The sequence below is a fragment of the Cetorhinus maximus genome, chromosome 8 (genome assembly GCF_964194155.1).
Source record: "Cetorhinus maximus chromosome 8, sCetMax3.hap1.1, whole genome shotgun sequence".
NCBI classification, from domain to species: domain Eukaryota; kingdom Metazoa; phylum Chordata; class Chondrichthyes; order Lamniformes; family Cetorhinidae; genus Cetorhinus; species Cetorhinus maximus.
Window position 1 is genome coordinate 25,185,864 of NC_135886.1, and position 20,296 is coordinate 25,206,159.

At 42.1% G+C, this 20,296-nt stretch overlaps 1 protein-coding gene across 4 annotated transcripts in view; it reads right to left on the reverse strand.

Moving 5' to 3' along the window:
* Positions 1-20,296, reverse strand: part of kif21b (kinesin family member 21B) — a 168,717-nt gene that overhangs the window by 15,055 nt on the left and 133,366 nt on the right. For 3 of the 4 annotated variants that reach the window (XM_078546599.1, XM_078546598.1, XM_078546602.1), the window contains exons 28-30: positions 18,502-18,540; positions 11,959-12,095; positions 9,564-9,744 (exon numbers count right to left, since the gene is read on the reverse strand). In XM_078546599.1, the coding sequence (XP_078402725.1) occupies positions 9,564-9,744; positions 11,959-12,095; positions 18,502-18,540 (357 nt within the window). The remainder of the gene's footprint in view (positions 1-9,563; positions 9,745-11,958; positions 12,096-18,501; positions 18,541-20,296) is intronic. The other variant, XM_078546601.1, reaches the window with a different exon arrangement.

Sequence of the window (20,296 nt, forward strand, 5' to 3'; positions counted from 1 at the left end):
AAGACTGATGTTCTTTTAAGAAGCTCAACACGCAGATGAAACAGGTAGCTGGATGTCACCATGTGTCCAGGAACCACTGTTTCTCTTTCTCTCAGGCCTGTAGTATTCTAGACAATAGGATGTGTCTAGAAATTGCTCTACTGCTTGTGCTCATTTAGTCATAAATAAACCCCACCAGAGATCTGCAAGCAAATGGAATCTACATACCTCTTTTGTGTTTCACATAGATAGCACAAGGATATCACTACATGGTGTGCAGTGGTGATTGTTCTCTTTGAAGTGAAGAATCAGAACAAAGGATACAAGCTTGAAGACCAAGGGGAGAATCAGCAGGCAAGGCTAAAAAGCATTCCAGAAATTCCCACGGTACAGAAAACAGATGAAAACAAGCACCAAAAACGGAAAAAAACAAGGCTCACTTACTTTACAAGCTGTGAGTACCTTTGGGCTCAGCAAGTCCAGGCAAGCAGCCAGCTGCCTCAGGATTGCGCTACTTAAAGTAAAGGGCAGTTGGAACAGAGCTCAGGGCACAGAGTTAAATACAACACAAAAAATAAAAAAAAAAGGCATGCCAAATACAATGCTGAAAGCACGCGAGGACTGCAAAAAGCAAACTTATAAAGCAAGGGAAAAAACAAAAAGCAGAGAGCACGGCAAGTACATTGCTGGAGGCACATAAAACATTCCTGTACGTCAACAGTGTCGGAAAATCCAAAAGAACAGCATAAGAACATTCCTGCATACCAACAGTGTCTGAAAAAGCTCAAAAAACAGCAGGAGGATGGATACCAAGCCCCCCCCAGCAGGAACTGGAAGGCTACAGATGTCCTACCTGAATTCAAACTTCTTAAACAAAGAATGCAGCTATGCTTCATAGACCGAGCAGTTGCAAAACCGGATAAGCAAGCCATGAAAATACTGAAAGTAACTGGTAACGAAGGGTTACTCAGAGTTAATACATCTGGCTTATCTGAAGAGGACCAAAAAGATCCTACAAAGATTTGGAAAGTGCGAGAAGATCAGCTTCGCACAAGAGTAAATTTTAGAATTCATCGCCCAGAATTGATGTCCTACAGGCAACAGCCACAGGAATCAATGGACCAATTCATCAGCAGATGCTGTAGCAAGAGCAACAGATGCAACTTTTCAAAGACCGAATTGACGGAGCAAATAATGGAGCTGGTGATTGCCTCAACACTTATTGAAGCGTTCCAAAGGGACCCCTAAATGATCACAGCATTGATGCGCTGCTAGGAGATGGCAGGAAGTACGAAGGCATTGTAGCCGACAACAGCATCCACAGCACTAGGTGCAGCTAACAGTATCGGCAGAATACAGGCCACAAAAAACAAGCAAGCTCTGTGGTAAGTGTGGTTTGTCACACCCACCCTGAAGCTGCCCTGCATTCCAAGATCTGTGCAAGGCATGGGGTGCAAAAGGACACTGGGCCCACCTATGAAAGAAATCAGACTCCAGGGATAGAGCCAGAGGGCACAATAGGAGACAAACAAACAGAAGATAGGCGCAGCAGCATGGCAATAGCAGCAAGGGCAGTGCCAGAGACCTGTGCAAACGCAAGCCCAGATTCGAAGGTCACAGAAAGACAGAACCGAGCCAAGAGCCAGAATGGAACAGCTTTTGACCAGAGGACGAACAGACTTTCCACATTGTCAATGTAACACGTTGCGTGGATAGAGTCAGGTCACTGGAAGCTTTTGCCACTATCAACGTCATATGCCCAAGGAAAGTTGGCAAACGTAAACTCAAGATGAAGACTGACACGGGAGCTAGTGCAAATATCCTACCAGTCTGAATCTGAAAAACATGTATCTGGACCATTGGAAGTAATGATACAACCGACACTTGCTAAATTGACTGCATACAATGGGTCCCCAATCGCTTGCATTGATAAACTAACAATGCCATGCAGCTATAGCAATTCGACATGGAAACCACAGATATTTTACCTGGTAGACACAGGTGGGCCAGCAATGACAGCTTGTACGGATCTCAACATTGTGATTATCCACAAGACCACCAAGGTACCAATGGCAGCAGAAGAGACCCAAGAACATTCGCATTATGTCCGTACAGGAGCTACAACAGTTGTACCCAGACAGGTTCGAAGCCATAGGTGGTTTCAAAGATGATGCTGTACTGCACCTCAGAGAAGACACAATTCCATCAATTGACCCTCCCAGAAAGTGCAGCGTTTACATACAAGGAAAGCTTAAGTGCAAGCTGGATGACATCATCCGCCATGTGCGTTACCATAAAGACTGGTGTTGTTCAATTACGTGCATTCTAAAGGAGGATGGCATGATCAGGTTATGTCTAGACCTGAGACATCTAAACCTCTCCCTAAAGAGATGCTCACACAAGATTCCAATGCTAGAGGACTGAATCCCAGATTCCCAGGAGCTAAATTCTTCTCCAAACTGGATGCCAAACATAGGTACTGATCAGTCTACTTAGCTAAGGAATCTCAGAAAGTCACCACCTTCAGAATACCATTTGGAAGATATTGCTCCCAGAGACTACCTTTCGGCTTATCTGTCAGTCAAGATCTGTCCAGCAGCATACGGACAAGATAACAGAAAGTATGCCTGGATGCATATGCATTGCCGATGAGATTGCTGTGATGGACAAAACCAAAGAAGAGCATGATCAACATTCTGGAGGTTGCCATTGACCAGAAGCTGAACTGCACCAGCCATATAAATAAATACTGTGGCTCCAAGAGCAGGTCAGAGGCTAGGAATACTGCAGCGAGTAACTCATCTCCTGCCTCCCCAAAGCCTGTCCACAAGGCACATGTCAGGTGTGTAACTGAATATTTCCCTGGGTGAGTGCAGCTCCAACAACACTCAAGAAGCTTGACACCATCCAGGACAAAGCAGCCCACTTGATTGGCACCCCTTCCACAAACATTCACTCCCTCTACCACTGATGAACAGTGGCAGCAGTGTGTACCATCTACGAGGTGCACTGCAGAAACTCACCAAGGCTCCTTGGGCAGTACCTTCCAAACCCATGACCGCTACCATCTAGAAGGACAAGGGCAGCAGATACATGGGAACACCACCGCCTGGAAGTTCCCCTCCAAGCCACTCACTATCCTGACTTGGAGCTATATCACCATTCCTTCGCTGTCGCTGGGTCAAATCCTGGAGCTCCCTCCCTAACAGCACTACAGGTGTACCTACACCACATGGATTGCAGCAGTTCAAGAAGGCAGCTCACCACCAACTTCTCAAGAGCAATTAGGGATGGGCAATAAATGCTGGCCCAGCCAGTGACGTCCACATCCTGTCAATGAATTTTTAAAAAAATCTTCATGCACTATTGGCAGTAGCTCGCTGTGAGGGGCTCGTCTTCAACAGCATAAAGTGCCAGTTGAACGTGAGGCAGACAAATTTCTTTGGCTCCCTCTATTCAGGTTGCAAATCAATCCCAATCTAGCCAAAGTCGAAGATGTTAGACATGTGCCTACCCCACAGGACGAAGACCTACAGAGATGCCTTGGATTTTTCAACTTCTTAGCACCATACATGCCAAACTTTTCTGACAATTTGAGAGAGCTACTTAAGAAAGACCGACTATGTGTGGCAGGAAGGCCACCAACATACATTCAAGTCTCTCAAACAATCATTGCCAGCAGACACCTGCCCCCTACAGTAGTAAGACCCAAGGAAGAAGACAATCTTTGAAGTCAGCGCCTCGCAGAAAGGACAAGGAGCGTGGATCATGTATGATGGCAAACCGATTACTTTTAGATCCAAAAGCCTATCTCAAGCACAATCCAATTATTCCAACATAGAGCCTGAGACACTTGGTCTGGTGTTTGGGATCACAAGATTCCACACTTACCTATTCAGTCAGCAGTTCACTGTGGAAACTGATCACAAGCCACTGGAGGTGATCTGGCACAAACCAATGACAAGTGCACCACCTCAACTACAATGAATCCTTGTAAAAGAACAGGGATACGACTTCATCATTTGCTACAAACCTAGTACTAAAATAGTCACCTCGGACACGTTGAGCAGATTGCAGAATCTGAACAAGAATGCAGACATTCCACTGGATCTACAAGTCGGTAGCATGGACATTGAGGTGGATGATGTGCTCAAAATCGAACTATTGCATTTTGGTCAGCCCAAGTATGATCAACCTCAAATAGAAACAGCCAATGATCCACAACTGAAGACACTGTGGAAAGTTATCATAGAAGGAATGCTCAACATGATAAAAGAGCTGCCAGTCAACCTCAGAGGTTTCTGGCCGTGCAAGGATGAGCTCAGTATCTTGAGAAGTATAATTTTCAAAGGGAAACAAGTATTTGTGCCTGAAGCTCTTCAACAGGACATATCGTCACAACTACACCAAGGACATATGGGCATGGAGTGAAGGAGATGGCTGGCACGTGATATGGTCTGTTGGCCAGGGATTAACAGTGAATTCAAGAAGTTGGTGAAGATGTGTGAGGCATGCCAGAGCCACCAGCCACAGCCATAGCAACATAAAGAACCTCCACACCATCACGAGCCTCCTTGGCCCAAAATCGCCACTGAGCTATTTACCGTAAATGGAGACGACTTTACCTTAGTCACTGATTACTTCACCAAATTTCCAATTGTCAGGCAGGCAGGCACCTGTCAAGTGCATCCATGGCAGACACGCTGAATGCAAAACTCAGTCTGTTTGGTATGCCTGATGAAATAATTTCAAACAATGGACCACACTATATGGGCAGACCTTTCAGGGACATGTGTGCCAAATGGGGCGTGAATCATTTGACAACCTCACCACACTAACCCCGATCTAACGGCCTCACCGAGTGGATAGTCCACACTGTCAAATCACTTATCATGAAGTGTAGGACAACAAAACAAGGGACCGTAACTTCCTTGGAGTGGCAATCAGAGTCGAATTGCCATTCTGTGCCCACCTACCTATGCCAAATTTCTTCTCTGCCTGTCTTGCCCGACCTTCCAACTCAGGCCAGGCGAGATGCAGGCAGTGCAGCCGTCTCTGAAGTTCAGCAAAGCCGAATTGAAGGAGGACCTAATTTTTTTTTACAGCACTTGCTGCCGTAAAGCAGGTATGTTTAAAGGTCCCATTGAAATTGACTAGGCCAGGGGAAAAATAAGTGCCCAAGGTAAGTGTAAAGGATATGAGGGGTGGGGGTGTTTGGAGGTTGGGTGGGGATGGGGATGGGGGAGGGGGTCAGACATCAGGGCTGGCGTGGGGTAGTCGGACATTGGGAGGGCTTTACAGCGGGCTGGACATTTGGGGAGGTTGGGGGGGGGGGGGTGGGGTCAGACATCAGGGTGGGCTGCGGGTGTTGGACATCGAGGGGCGGGGGGTTGGACATCGGGATGGGGTGGAGCAGGCAGACCATTCGAGGGGTGGGAAGCTGGGGGGTCGGACGCTGGGGGGAGCATCTGACATCAGGAGGTGGTGGCGGGGGGGGGTCAGACATCGGGAGGGGCTGGAGCAGACTGGCCATTCGGAGGGGTGGGGGGCCAGACATCGGGGGGGGGGGATCGGGGGTGGGGTCTCAGACATTTGGGGCACTGGGAGTGTTGGAATTTTGGGGCTATGGGTCAGACATTGGGGGTGGGGGGGGGGGGGGGGGGGGGGGGGGGTGGTGGTGTCAGGTCGCGGGGTAAGAGTTGGGCCCGTTTGGTGAGGGGGCAGGGGGTTGGTGTCGGGTGAGGAGTGCCGTGCGGGTGGAGGAAGTCCCATGGGGGTGTCAGTGGATGGGGAATACCACGGTGGGGGTGGTAAGTCAGGGGTGGCGAGTCCCCCAGGGGGTCAGGTCTGTGTGGGGTGGGGGGGGGGGGTGGGGGGGAAATCAGTCTGTGCCTTTACAATAGTTACCCAGAAGTTAGAAGAGGTTTTAATCCCTCTAACTTTCTCTGAGTGACTACTGGTATAACTCTGGCGGAACCATCTGACGTTTGCAATTTAAATCTAATTTTCGATTGGTTCCCAGAACAGCGCAATGGTCCAGAGCATGTTAGCGCTTCTGGGCAATTGCCATGCAAACCCTTACCTAGGAACTTCCCAGATGGACTCTCCAGCACTTCTTTGGGGTACCCCCCCAAATCCTACGCTGGGGAGCTAGGAGGTTACAGCCCAAGATTTTCGGTGTCGCATTATTGCACCTTTGAGCTACACCTCTGGATTTGGGTTTATCATCACCAGTAGAGACCATGTTTGGGAGACAAATTGGAATGATCTTGCCAAGCCATCACCTATCCAAATTCTGTGAGATGCAGGACACACTTCTCGATAAACAAGAAAGGATGAAGATGATGCATGCAGGTGCGGAACTACCTCAGCTACATGTAGGACAGAAGGTCAGGATCGCACAGTCCACAATGGGAACATGGTTACCCACAGAAGTATCCAAAGTGTGCAGTGAGGCCAGGTCTTATGAAGTCATAACATTTAACAGAGCAAAGTTGAGCAACAGAAGCCAGCTAAGAGAAATGCACAACATGCCAATTGTGCACAGCCAACACGAAAGAGCACACCCAGATGGTGACAATGGGATGGAACATCAACACACCGACAACACAGCTGTGAATCAAGAAGAGGAAAGGGCAAAACCTCCACATCTCCAGAAAGTTACACCATAACAAGATCTAGAAGAGTTGTCAAACCACCAAAATGATATGTGGACACCTAAACTTCCAAATTCATAAATTTTACTCTCATTAACTTCTGTACGCAAAGCTTACAAAACCTATTGCTGTATAGCTAAGTTCACTATTACTCAATGTCTATGTTTCTCACTTGTAATGTACAATATTTATCTTTGGGAAAAGAAAGGGGATGTTGTAATATTGCTTTAAGAGTGATGTCCCTTTCAGGAGCTCAAAATGCAGATGCGCTAGGTACCTGGATGTCATTATGTGACCAGGAGCCATTGTCTCTCTCTCTCTCTGCACTGTAGTATCCTAGACAGCAAGATGTCAAGAGTTTGCTCTACTACTTGTACAGATTTAGCTATAAATAAAACTCACCAGGAATCCTCAAATGAAAGGAATCCACATACCCTATTTGTGTTACATATAGATAACACAAGGATATCACTACAGCTACCTGCAAGCTGATCACCCAATATTATCCCAGAACATGAATGCGAGCTGTTGTTACACTAGGAAAACATGGTAATAAATTGACATCCAATATGCATTCAATCAGATGTGTTCTTGCTTTCCCTACTTCCAACCAGCAACTGAGCTCAAATAATTGGTAATTTTCACTTAACTGATATAGTAAAATTATATGAAGCCTTGTCAAGCTGCTGACTTAGACTTACTTTCCTTTCCTGAGCTTCCTCCTCCCTAAAAAATCTTCATTTAAAGTGGGTAACTAATAGCAAAGCAAGAAGGACAATGATTAAACTGATTATATTAATCAATTTTAAGTATTGTTTAAAATTTTGAAAGGCAATCTTTGCTTGGTTGTATACACTGTCTTCAGTGAATCTGATACTTCAATTATGTTTTGAGCCCAGATTCACCAGAGTACAGTTATTTTATCCTATACACTGTCTCCTTCCTCCCAAACTCATGTCACTCGGTTACCTCCTTGCATTTTTATTTTTGCTAATAATCTCTTAATCAAGACATTATCAAATGCCTTCTGGAAATCCATAAAGACAACATCCAAAGATAGCACCCTGTCCAACATGTTAGTGTCTTACTTAAAAAAAATTAAACTAGGATTAGTTGGATATGGCATACCCATCACAAATTCTTACTGACTTTCCTTGATCAGCTCATTCTTCTTCAAGTAGTCAGTCACACTCTGCATGATGGTGGATTCCAGTAACTTTCCCACAACTGGCGTTAAACTGCCAGGTCTATACAATCCTGGTTTTTCATTCCCTCTCTTAAATAATGGTGGGAGATATGCAATTTTCCAATCCAAAAGCACGATTTCTGAATCTGGAGGGCTTTGTGGGACACCACCAAGCACATACTCCAGACTGAAATTCTATATCTCACAAGAATTCTTGGTATCTAAGGCCGGGAGTTTCTGCACAACTCCCCCCTCCCAAGGATCTTCTGGTCCCGTCCAAGTTAATGGGTGTTTGAATGGCTTGCCACATCTGCTGTGGGGGAACCCATCGTGGCGGGGGCCAGAGAATTCCAGCCTTAATAATTCTTTAATTATCCAATCACATGCTTTACTTCTAGATTCTTGTGGGACTTTTTTTTAATTCAGAGGGCTTTTGTGTAAATTTTGCCAAAAGCATACTGCAAATTGAAATAAATGTTATTATTTGCTGCATTGATGAAGTCTTCAAGTAAATTAAGCAAGACCTTCCACTTCTGTACTCATGTTTTCTGTTTCTTATTATTTATGTTGATCTGTTGAGACTGCAATTATCTGCTTCAAGTTTGGGCAGTTTTTAAATAGCATCACTATGTGTCTTTGCTTCCAGTCCTGTGGATCCTCAACCATGCCAATTATTCTTCAACATTTATGGCCACTTCTCTGCAATAGACTCCTCCATCGTCCCAAGAAATAAGGCCCACAGGACTTGTTAATCATAAGGTCCCTTTTAAAATATTAAACATCCATTGTACATTTTAAAATCCCTTGGGATATGGAGTATAACAGTTCAATAGATTAATATTATGCTTATTACTGAATAGTTCTAGAAAATATATTTAAGATTTCAACTATTTTTGTCTTCTATAACTTTACAATAATTTCTATATTTTAGTCTTCTAACTAATTATATTTAACCCATTTTCTTTTTCCATTTTACACATCTAATATCCTTTTCCTCTACTCCTCCTGGAGTTCTCTCCTTCCTTTTATCCTTTTGATATTTCAATTTTTCTTTCTTACTCCCCTTCAATTTACCTATTCATCTATTCTGAGGAATGTTTGTTTAGTTCATACTTAATTTATTTGGTATGTTTAAGATTATGCATTTCATTTTCCTCAATTGAGCAGTCTTTCAGTATACTTCCTGGCTAATGTTGAAGTTACTCTCTTATTTGTTTGAAGCTTGTATTTCTACGTTCATTTTTTTCCTGTCCCTTACAGATGCAGACTGTCAGATAACTTTAAATATAATTATATATCCAACAGGTGCAAGTTAATTAAAAATGTAACAAATAGGTAACTACACAAATAAACTCTTTTTCTGCAAGATACTTCAATCAAAGATCCTGTGTGGTAGGAACGCTTTTCAAGCTGCTGATATCAAGGAAATAACATTTGCAAAGACACATTCGCGAGATTTAAAAATGGAGTAAAGCTAGATTGGCATTCTGTTGTTTTACTTAATGATCTTGAGATTTTCAAGAGCTTTCACTTAGGAGAATACAAAGTGGGGCACAGCTTCTACAGAACATGTGGCCCACATGTTCTGTAGAAGGACCAGATGGGCTGAATAAACATCTCTTGTTCCATGTTTCTTACTTTTTAAAATTAATAACCATAAAGTTCAGTTATAATCAGTGATGGGGTTTAACATATATGTGATGAATGGTGTGCTCCATTAGATCATAGGGTGGGTTTCTTACGTTAGTGTCCTGATGCATTTGGGGCTCTCTCGGATGTCCCAAACCTTGATGTACGATGTGGAGACTGTAAACACAAGGCTGGAGTAACTGCAGTACTTGACAGAGACCACATTGTTCGGATGCCCTTTCAGGGTACTGATTTCCTGTCCAGTGGCCAAATTCCACACTTTACAAGTGCGATCTGAATGAATTACAGATTGTAAAATTAAACAAGGAACAGAAAATTCAGAAAATCCAAAATTAAGAGTATTTTCCCCCACAGATACTCAAGGAAATTTAAAACAAACGATAATTTGACCTCTGATTTTAAGTTAGAATTGCATTATTAAACAAAATCTCTCAATTATCAAGAAGGAACAGACACCTAAGCAAGCAAGAAAGAGCGACTCCGTCAAACATCAGATGAGAGGCACCCTCTACATGGTCATACACCTACACCCAGCCGCCTAAAGTCAAGGAAGAGCTTCATGAACAGTGTTGTTCCATTAAAATCAACCCCATCTGAAGCCCGCATCGCCTTGTGGAAAGACCGGCTCGCCAGTCTCGAACAACCCCCAGTGATGGGGATTCTACCGGATGAAAGCCTTCCCCCAGGAGCTAATTGCAACTGGGCAACCTGGAAGTGCCTCAACAGACTTTGGACTGGTGTAGGTTGTTCAAAGGTGTCACTAAGCAAATGGGGATATACAACCTGCCCAACAACTTGTGCATGTGAAACTGAGCCACAGACTATGCAACATCTCCTGCAATGCCTATCGCTAGAGGAACCCTGCACTTTTGCAGATCTTGCCGAATTCAACAACAAGGCGCAAAAATGTGTCCAGTTCTGGCTGGGCTATGTATAGACTGTCCATGGACATGATAAGAAGACGACCTAAATTTCCACATGAAAGTCCTCTTGATAAATAAAGGAAACTACTTGCACATTTATCTGTGACCCATCACTGTCTTTTAAATTGCTGGTTAGAGGTAACATAGCAACAACAATTTTGTAGAACACCTCCCTGCAATAACATAGACAGACACTGTCGTCGACCAATCAACAGACCATTTACTGCACCACAAGAGGAGAGTTTTACACAAAATTTCTATCCTGGGTTTTTTTAAATAGTTTTTTAAAGCATGTAGCTTTTCCATTCATATTAGATGTTGCTTTCTATATTTATTGGTTACTACAGGAGCCCCCTCTTACTCCATTTTTTCTTTATTCCCAAACCTCAGAAGTAACCCTCTTTAAACAGCTCCGGAGACCTATAATTTCACTGCCTAAACTTTTATATTTATTAGTTTGACACTGTTGGCATGGCTTGATGTCCAACAGTGTGGTAACAAACAGACTAACATTCACAATTCCTCACACACTGGGGCCTCAATCTCAGCCAAACAATCCACGAGGTGGTGAAATGAAATGGAAAAGGAAATTAATCTGCACCACTCCCTGCCACCTTCAGCCAGCTGGTTACATCGTGGTATTGGCACTGATCTGTGTACATGACATATGATATGAGAGGGAAGCAAGTGGCAAATATAGAGAAAAATTGTTTTTAACCATGTTGTAAATATTGTATCTGCATAAATTGAAAAATTCAGTAGCTCTTCCTTAACTGAATATTGCCAGATTTTAATTTTTACAATTAAATTATACTATACCATTTGGAATTATATAACATCATAAATACATTCTTTATAGTAATGCTGGTGATTTCATCAGAAATAGCAGACAATCCTAAATGGTTTATGTAATCAAATGAAAGATTGTTCCTTTCAATGTTAATATTTATGTAATCAATTTTCAGGAACTGACTGTGAATTGCAATCAAAAGGCACCTGAAATAATCAACTTATTTTCAGCAGAAACAATTCTCATCAAATGAATCTTGCAAGGTAATCTTGTTCAATGTAATATACGACACAAAGTGCAGGAAAAAATATGATCATGTGTGTCAGATCTGGAAATTGAAAGCAACTTGACAAGTCAAAATAAATTGGAAATCGGAAAAATCCCGTCCTATGTAGAAGTTGGGTATGGTACATGTTTTCCCCGATTCCAGCATCAGGATGAGGTGCTCTCAAGTCAGGAATGATGCAGTTAAATGTAGAATAAAGCTTATTTAACTCTGTCCAAGAACCTTCATTCACCTCAACCTCAGAAGAGCATCCACTCCTGAACAAGACATTTTCATTTTCTCGAGCAAGATGTCTCATTCAAGGCTGGTGTTGTTCTGTTACCCTGTTGAGACTAGCCAGACTCATCTTACAGTAGATCCTTCCAGCCAGAGACAAGGTTCACCACATTGGTTTAGAAAGAGTGTGAAATTCCAGAGGTAAAAAGTCAGTTTCAATACCCCTGTGCCACCCAGCCTCCATATCCCCCCTTCCCTCATTAAGTTCTTACCTTTTGAGCCTGTGAATAGCAGGTCATTGGTTGCATCTAGACACAGCACAGGTTTAGAGTGCCCTTCAGCAACAGAAATGCATTGAAGTGGGGCAGTCCTGCTGCCCTTGGCACCACCAACTGGATTAATCACACCCCTGATAAAAGAACAGATGATCGGTTAACAAACTCCCTTGAATATAAGTGCTGTTCTCATGATAGTAATGGGTTTATTTGAAATGGTTTCTATTTATTAAAAGAACAAAAACACATTGGATGATTTTGATGAAAATCCTATGCTACTTTCACTTTCCAAAATCATGAAAAAAAACAAAGCGATTTTGGTCATCCGCTCAAACACCAACATTCCAGATCTGAACTACTACATATTTGCAACATGGTTGTTTAATAAATCTTATTCAAATATGATGTTTCAGCTTTTTACAACATTGAGAAGTGCATAAGCAAAAAATATAAACTATTTACTGAAAGTAAATGATCAATTTTCCGAGTTTTGGTCAAATTGCACTAGTTCTGTGACTATTGACTAAGCATTTATATTAAGTAAAATTGACAATAAAAATGTTGCACTTTTTAAAAAGCAAACATATTTGCTGCTGAATGGAGTGCCACGAGTTTAATGAGTTAGTGAGGGGAGCGGAGAAATTGAGACAGCTGATGTCACAACACCAATTTGAAGTATCATCCCTAAAATCATCCCAAATTGGGGCCTCAATTATTTAAATAATTGAGGAGTCAATTTAAATAATTGAGGCCCCAAACAGGGATGCTTTTTCTGGCTTGCTGGCCAGATGCCCCCCGCCCGCCCGCCCCCCCACCACCACTACAGGGAAATCACCAGCTTCATGGAGGCAGCCTCCTTGCTGCAGGCTTGGGTGCCATCGGAGCAGGGAGCTCCGCTCCTAAAGAGGGGGATGCACCCGCAGCCCAAAACATTGCCACTGGAGGGGTTTCCTGCTCAGTCCTCATGAACTTATAATTCAAATTTATGCCTCCGAGGCACTTCCATTTGGAAGTGCCCTTGGTCCTTAATAGGACTTAATAGGCAGACAATTTGGAGGTTGCCTCTGGGGAAAACAGGTCCCCCAGCCTGGCTCCTGGCAAGTGTGGGTTCAGGATCCCCATGTGTTCCCAATGTTGGGGCCTTGAAGACAGCAGGAAAATCCTACCCACTGTCGCTATAGTGTGTACTACCCTTAGGTTGCAGTGCAACAATTCACCAAGGCTTCATCACCAGCACTTCCTAAATGCGTAATATCATTTTTTTTTGTAGGACAAGAGGAGCAACGCATAGGAACACCATTTTTAGATTCTGCTCCATTGCACATGCCACCCAGACTTGTATGTGTATCACCAGACAGCTTTTACCCTCTTTAGATCTTTACATTGAGAATTGCTAGTGTGACATCAGCTGTCTCAATATCTCTGCTCCCCTCACTAACTTTAATCTACCTCCCTCTGAACTCATGGTACTCCAATCTCTCAGTTTCAACCCTAACATAAACTTGCTGACAATGGTGATGCAGTTGTTGTTTGGCAAACCGACCTCCACAAAGCGGAGGGGGAATACCAACTCTCTTGACATCTCCTCCTAGCTCTCCCTAGACCATGAAACCACCACTAGGCATCCAGACATCATTTCCAAATTGTCACTGACTTCATTTCAGCTTTCCTCCACAGCTGCAACCTCAGTCCCCCAACTCTGCACATCACACTTCTACCTCCCTCCCAAGATCTACAAACAGGGCTTCCCTGGTAGATCCATCATTTCAGGTGTTCTTACCCCACAGAACTGATTTTTTCCCCCCATCCTGACTCTATTTTTTCACCTCTTGCCTAGTCTCTTCCCACCTACATACATGACTCTTTCGATACCCATCGCCATTTTAATAGTTTCCAGTGTCCTGGCCCAAACCGTTTCCTTTTCATCAAGGGCATCCAATTCTTCTACTCCCCTACAAACATAAGCGGTATTGTAAACAGTGTAGGTAGAAGTGTAAAAGTGATAGATTAATTAAATGGGTAAAACTGTGGGAAATGGATTTCAATGTAGGCTAATATAAGGTCATCAACTGAATCTATAAAGTATAGAACAGTGTACTTTCTAAATGGTGAACAGCTAGAAACAGTGGAAGTCCAAAAACACTTGAGGATCCATGTATACAGGTCATTAAAATGTCATGAACAGATGTAGAAAATAACCAAAATGCCTAACAGAATGCTGCCCTTTATATTTAGAGGAATAGAATGCAAGGGAGAAGAAGTTATGCATCAGCTGTACAAAGCTTCAGGTTAGTCCAAACCTGAAGTGGTGTGTGCAATTCTGGGCACTACATCTTAGGAAGGATATACTGGCCTTGGAGGGAATGTAGAATAGATTTACCATAACGATACCTGAAATCCCAAAAGTTAAATTACAAGGAGAGATTACACTGTCTAGGGTTGCATTCCCTGGAATTTAGAAACTTTGGGGTGATTTGGTTGAAGGTTTCACAACGTTAGGGGCAACAGGTTGGGTAGATAGGGAGAAGCTATTTCTGTAGGTTAGGGAGTCTAGGACAACAGAGCATAGTCTAAAAATTAGAGCTAAGCCTTACAGGAATAAAATAAGTAAATACATCTCTACACAAAAGGTGGCAGAAGTTTGGAACTCTTGCAAACGATAACTGATACTAGATCAAGTGCTAATTTTAAAACTGAGATTGATAGATTTTTGTTAACCAAAGGCACTAAGGAATATGGGGCAAAGGCAGGCATATAGCATTAGGTTTCAGATCAGCCATGATTTCACTGAATGGCAGGACAGGCTTAAATGGCTAAATTGCTGACTCCTGTTGCTATGTGCTCAAACGATTTCATGGATTTTGCCTCAACTCCTCTGTCTGAAATGCTGTTCCATATGCTGATCACTCTTTGTGTAAAGAATGATTTCCTGCTATCTGTCCAATATTAACTTTTAGTGGTCTGAACCCTGATCAACCCCCAAGATTTATTACAAAAGTAACATTCTTGGTTAATCTTCTTCATTCCTTTAACAAGCTTATATACCTCTACAAGAACACTTTTAGGATGTTTCCTTTCTAGACCAAAAAGCCCAAGTTACTCCAGACCCCAAACAGGGGATCAGCCACATGTCTCTCTGTATTATTACCAGTGCTTGAAAATCTGTTTTACTTCAGTATGATCAGAACTAAACGCAGTATTCAAGGTGTGGTCTGATTAACTATGATGAAATTTGATTACTACCTCTTCTGTTTATTTCTGTTGTTTTATCTAATTGTTCAACATTCAGTCAATTAGTGTTGTGTTTTGGTTGGAAATATTTAGCATCAGGTCTACTATGATGCCTACATTTCTTTCAACTTCATCCTAAACTATTTCATATATGCAGTGTGTATCCACAGTCCCAGTCACCCCGCCACCCTCTTCCCCAACATTTCTGTAACCTCCTCCAGCTCCGCAATCCTCAGAGATCTGTGCACTCCACTAATTCCTGGCTCTTGCACATCCCCGATTTTCTTGGCTGTACCTTCAGCTGCCTAGGCCCAAAGCTCTGGATCTCCTTTCCTAATCTTCTCCACCTTTTTCTCCTCCTTCAAGATGTTCCTTAAAACATCTTTGACCAATATTTTCTTTCACGGCTTGGTGTCAAATTCTGATTTGACAACTGCTGTTGTGGAGCGCCTTGAGATAGATTACGACGCTATATAAATGTAAGTTGCGGTTGTTGTATGCATCTCATCTGTTTTTTCTTCCTAAATATAATATATATTTTCTTGCATTAAATTTCTTCTGCTATTGTTCTGCCCAGTTATAAAGAAACATTAAGAACAGGATTGGGCATTCTGAATCTTGGGCCTGCCCTATCATTCAACTAAATCATGGCTGATCTTCACTGTCCATTTTCCCACCTTTGCTTCTTTTCTTGGATATCCTTACTTAACAAATACTTCATTATCCTTTACGTGGAAAAATACAAACTTTCTCCGTTTGGTTCTTTTTTTCTGAGCTAACTTCTTCAAGATTCTGCTACTCCTCATAGATTATCATTAAATGAAAATCTGACCGCTTTGCATTGAGTTTCTGGATCCAGGTAATTAATATCTAAAGCTAAAAACAGTTCTAATAGCGGGTCCTGAGGCACATTACTCATTAATTCTTCCAGTCTGTTGTAACTCCTCTCATTGAGTACTTGTTGGGCAGGATTTTGCCCTTGGCATGCAGGCTCGGCGGTGGCGGTTGAAACGCTGACTGCCACCCGCGATCGAGCCCGGAACCCGGAGGGCGATTTCACGTTGGCAGGCCAATTAAGGTCCGCCCAGCGTGAAACGCGAGCGGCAGCGCTGAGTACTGACTGTGTGGGCGGGCACGGGAAAGAATGCGAACCGGGTGAGCGCACTACATAATCTCCCTCAGAAAGAGAGCTGCCTCAGGGAGATGAAGATATATGAAAAAAAAAGTAATTAAAAAAATTAAAATGTGACGAAACATGTTATTAATGAAAAATTACAACTTTTTATTTTATTTTTTTTACTTGCTTTTGGAAACCTCGTCTCGCCCCTGGATGAGGTTACCAAAAAAAGTGCAAAGACCGCTTGGCCTTTTCGCCCGCCCGCCAACCATAAGGTTGGACGGGCAGCGAAAAATTAATTTTAAACAACTTTTTAATGGCCTTAATAGGCCTTTTAATTGTCGGCAGGCGCGCTGCTGACTCCGGTGAGCACCCGCCGACCAAAATATCGCACGACTGCGCAATGGTGTCAGGACGCTCGCCCAACATTACCACGCGTCATTTTATGCTCGGTTGGGTTGAGCATGCGCCCGCCCACTAAGCGAAAAATTTTACCCATTGTTTCCTAACCTTTAACCAGATTCTTACCTGTTCCTAGGTTTTATTCTAAATCCCCATAAATTTTTAATTCAATTAATATTCTTTTTTTTTGTGGAACCTCGTCAAAAGACTTTTTGAAGGTGAGGTAAAATCAATGGGCTTCCTACAATCCACTTTCTTATTAATACCTTGAACTTGTCAAGGAGGTTGGTCAGGTAAGGTCTTCTCCTTCTGAGGCCATGTTAACTGCTACTTACTGGAACATTATTATACAAGTTTACTCCTGTTAATCGATTCCATTGTTTCACATGGAATGGAATAAAGACTGATTGGTGTAGTCAGTCGCCTGTGTGTGTGTCATTCTGACGTTTATGCTTATGGGCACCATATTTGCCAAGTTCCAATATACTGGTAGATCCTTAGAGTCCATAATGATCATAGTGCTTCACAAACCTCCTCCCTAGTCTCTCTTAGTAATTTGGGATAAATGTAATCTATGCCCTTTTATCCTTTCCCGTACTTGCATCTAACTTAACTTTGAATTTACTTTTTGGTGGGGATGGAAAAAATGAGCTAACAGATTTTTACGTCTGTGTTTAAATTGATAGCTCCTTAGTGTCCACTGATTACTTCATAATGATCGTAGATGCATGATGTCTCTTTCTTTTAAAAAAAAATGAGCCATCTCACTGCAGTGCTCATCAGTCACATTTTGGGAGTTAGGGGATAGATGGAGCATGTGTATTGAATTCAGTACACACGATGATGAGTCCGATTGTCCCACAACCAATATCATACCATCCTTTAACTAGACAATGAGCCATAAAAGGAAAGCTCCCGATCATAGGGTGCATGCGATCCACTTATGAAAGTGACCAGGGATGTTAATCTCAAAAGAGTATTTTGTGCAGTCCAAAATGTGTAACATTTTAGCACAGCAACAGTGAGTTATGTTTTCTTTTTAAGTTATCTGTGCTATCTGTGCTTAACAACAGTGAATCTAAAATGTTGTTAGTCATGATGAACAAATCAGGTCATTGTGTAAATTGATGTGAAGTCTGATGGTAATGCTGAGTTGTAAGATTTGTTTATATGGAGGCTGCATCCGTAACATTCAATATCAATGAACAGAGCAGTGGTGTAGTTATGTGCCATCTGGAAAAATATATCTTGAATAACTATAGCATTGATTTTTAAATCCTTACCTTCATTTTGAATTTGAAACCATTGACACTAACCCTGTGAGTGAATCCATAGAACCAAAACTTTATTTTATCACACAATTATTTAAAAACTCTTTGCCCAGGATCCAAACATTCCATTTGTTCATGTTAGTCATTCCAATGAAAAGTTACCAACACCCGGTGATCCAACATAACAAACATTGACAGATAATTTCTATTTTGACTGTCTCAAAGCCAAATAAAAAGTGCATGCAAATCAGCCCAACCAAAAGATACATAAACCAAAAACCAGACTGAGAAATGAAACCATCCTTACATTAGAATGCTCCATTAAAATATGCAATAAAGTAGTCAACAACCAATGAATTAATGTGCAGGAGTAGTGTTGCTTTTTGGTACAAGATACCGTGCTGACCAGATGTAACACAAATAGTAACATGCAAACAGCAAAGCAATCAGCTGTGTGGCCCAGTCAGACCAGAAGCAAGAGGCCTGCGCAATGCAAGAGGTGACAAAAGAAACTTGTACCTGGGAACCTCCGAGAGAGAGGAGTCACTGTCATCAGACCTATGAACAAAACAGCAGCAGGATTATGGGGAAGAAAGATGGAAGAGCTCCAGCGTGTCGGACTGTTGAGTAGAGTAACTGATGGAAACAGGACAGAGCAACAGTAGGTGTGCCAAGTTAAGCAATATTGAGTGCCACAAAAGATAGAAACCTACAATAGGGAAAAAGTTAAGAATATTTTTGGTTTTGTCATGAGTTATTTTCTCAAAGTTGTCCATTACATAGTCTTCTGAACAAGCTAGATTCTAAGAGGTTGCAGCCTGAAAATTATGGGCTGAAATTGTTCTGTGCCATTTTAATCACATAATATTTATTGGGTTAAAGAGACACTAAGAAGCATTGATTTAAGGATGTGTGTATGTGGGCTGGTGGTAATGCCCTCTCGCTGTTGGAACTGTCTTCCTACTTAACATGTCTGAGGTCAGGAATACAGTTGAGCAATTGAGTCAGCATCTCATCACCCCAATAAATTCAGCCACCATGCTATCTATTCATCTATTTTCCTATTAACGGCATTCTCATTAAAAATGAGATCATTTTTTTGCATTCAATATTGAGGTCTTAGTCAAATCACTTTAATGGGAGGAAAAAGGTACATGCTAGCATGCGTAGAAGTACAAAACACACAACCTCATGTCATTAACATCAATCTAGATTAACCCACTATTTTGAGATTTGCCTGGGCTTCTCGCTTTGTCATTTGTAGTCACCCATACAACCCATTTCCCACTTTGATCACCTGATCATTTCTCTCCTCCTGACTACTTCCAATTGTTCCCTGTTTTCTTCTCTATCAGCCACATCTTATTCTAATATGCAGCGTGGTTCTCATAATGACAGAAGGAGGACTAAAAATGGAAAATATGGAGGAAATACAGAGCAGGTGAAAAAAATATGAACTAAGGGCATACAAAATAAGATCTGACAAAATTAAGGATAAAATTTGCCTTTTAAAAAAAAAAGTCATATTTCTAATTTTTTCAAAAGTAAACCTCACTTCTTGTTACCATTTTATATCCAGAGTATATCATGCTTTTCTTTGCCAACTTCGCATGTGCATACGTACGTGTGTGTGTGGTGTGGTCTTGGGGGGGATGCGCAAAGTGGTGGGTAAGAAGGAACACAATAGTGATGCAAATCTCTCAACCCAATACCTCAAAACTAAAGTATACCCTAATTGAACACTTTCATTCAATTGTCTCATCAAATTCTCAATCATCATTATTTCCACCTAGTGGCTCAGCTGAGAACTGCCAAAAGTGAAGTCCTGACTGTCAATTAAGAGTAAAGTTCAAATTCCTGAGTCTCTGAACTGGGAATCCAAGATTCTCTTAATCAGATTGGCTTAACAGCTATATGTTTAGCAATCTCCCCCAGTGGAATGCAGGCTTTGAAAAGTGATCACGCTCATACAGTAAACTGACCAAACATTCTCACTTAAGCAGGGGTTTCAAAGCACCTTTTTTATTCGTGAGATGGTTACCTATTGAGGTTTGGTTGGTTCAGATTTAGAGAGAGGTATCCATGAGCTTCCTATGTTGATACTGCTAATTCTGACTCTTTAACTCCACATCAGACTCAAAAATCAAATGTTTTGTGGCCCTACTGTCTCTACCAATGGGATGAAAGATCCACATTTAGGAGCAGTAATGTGAGACACTAGTTCACAGATCTCAACCGTTATCAATATGAGATAAAGAACTTCCAATGTATACGTGACTAAATAGGGAAGTTACTACCCCAGCTTCACTGCTGC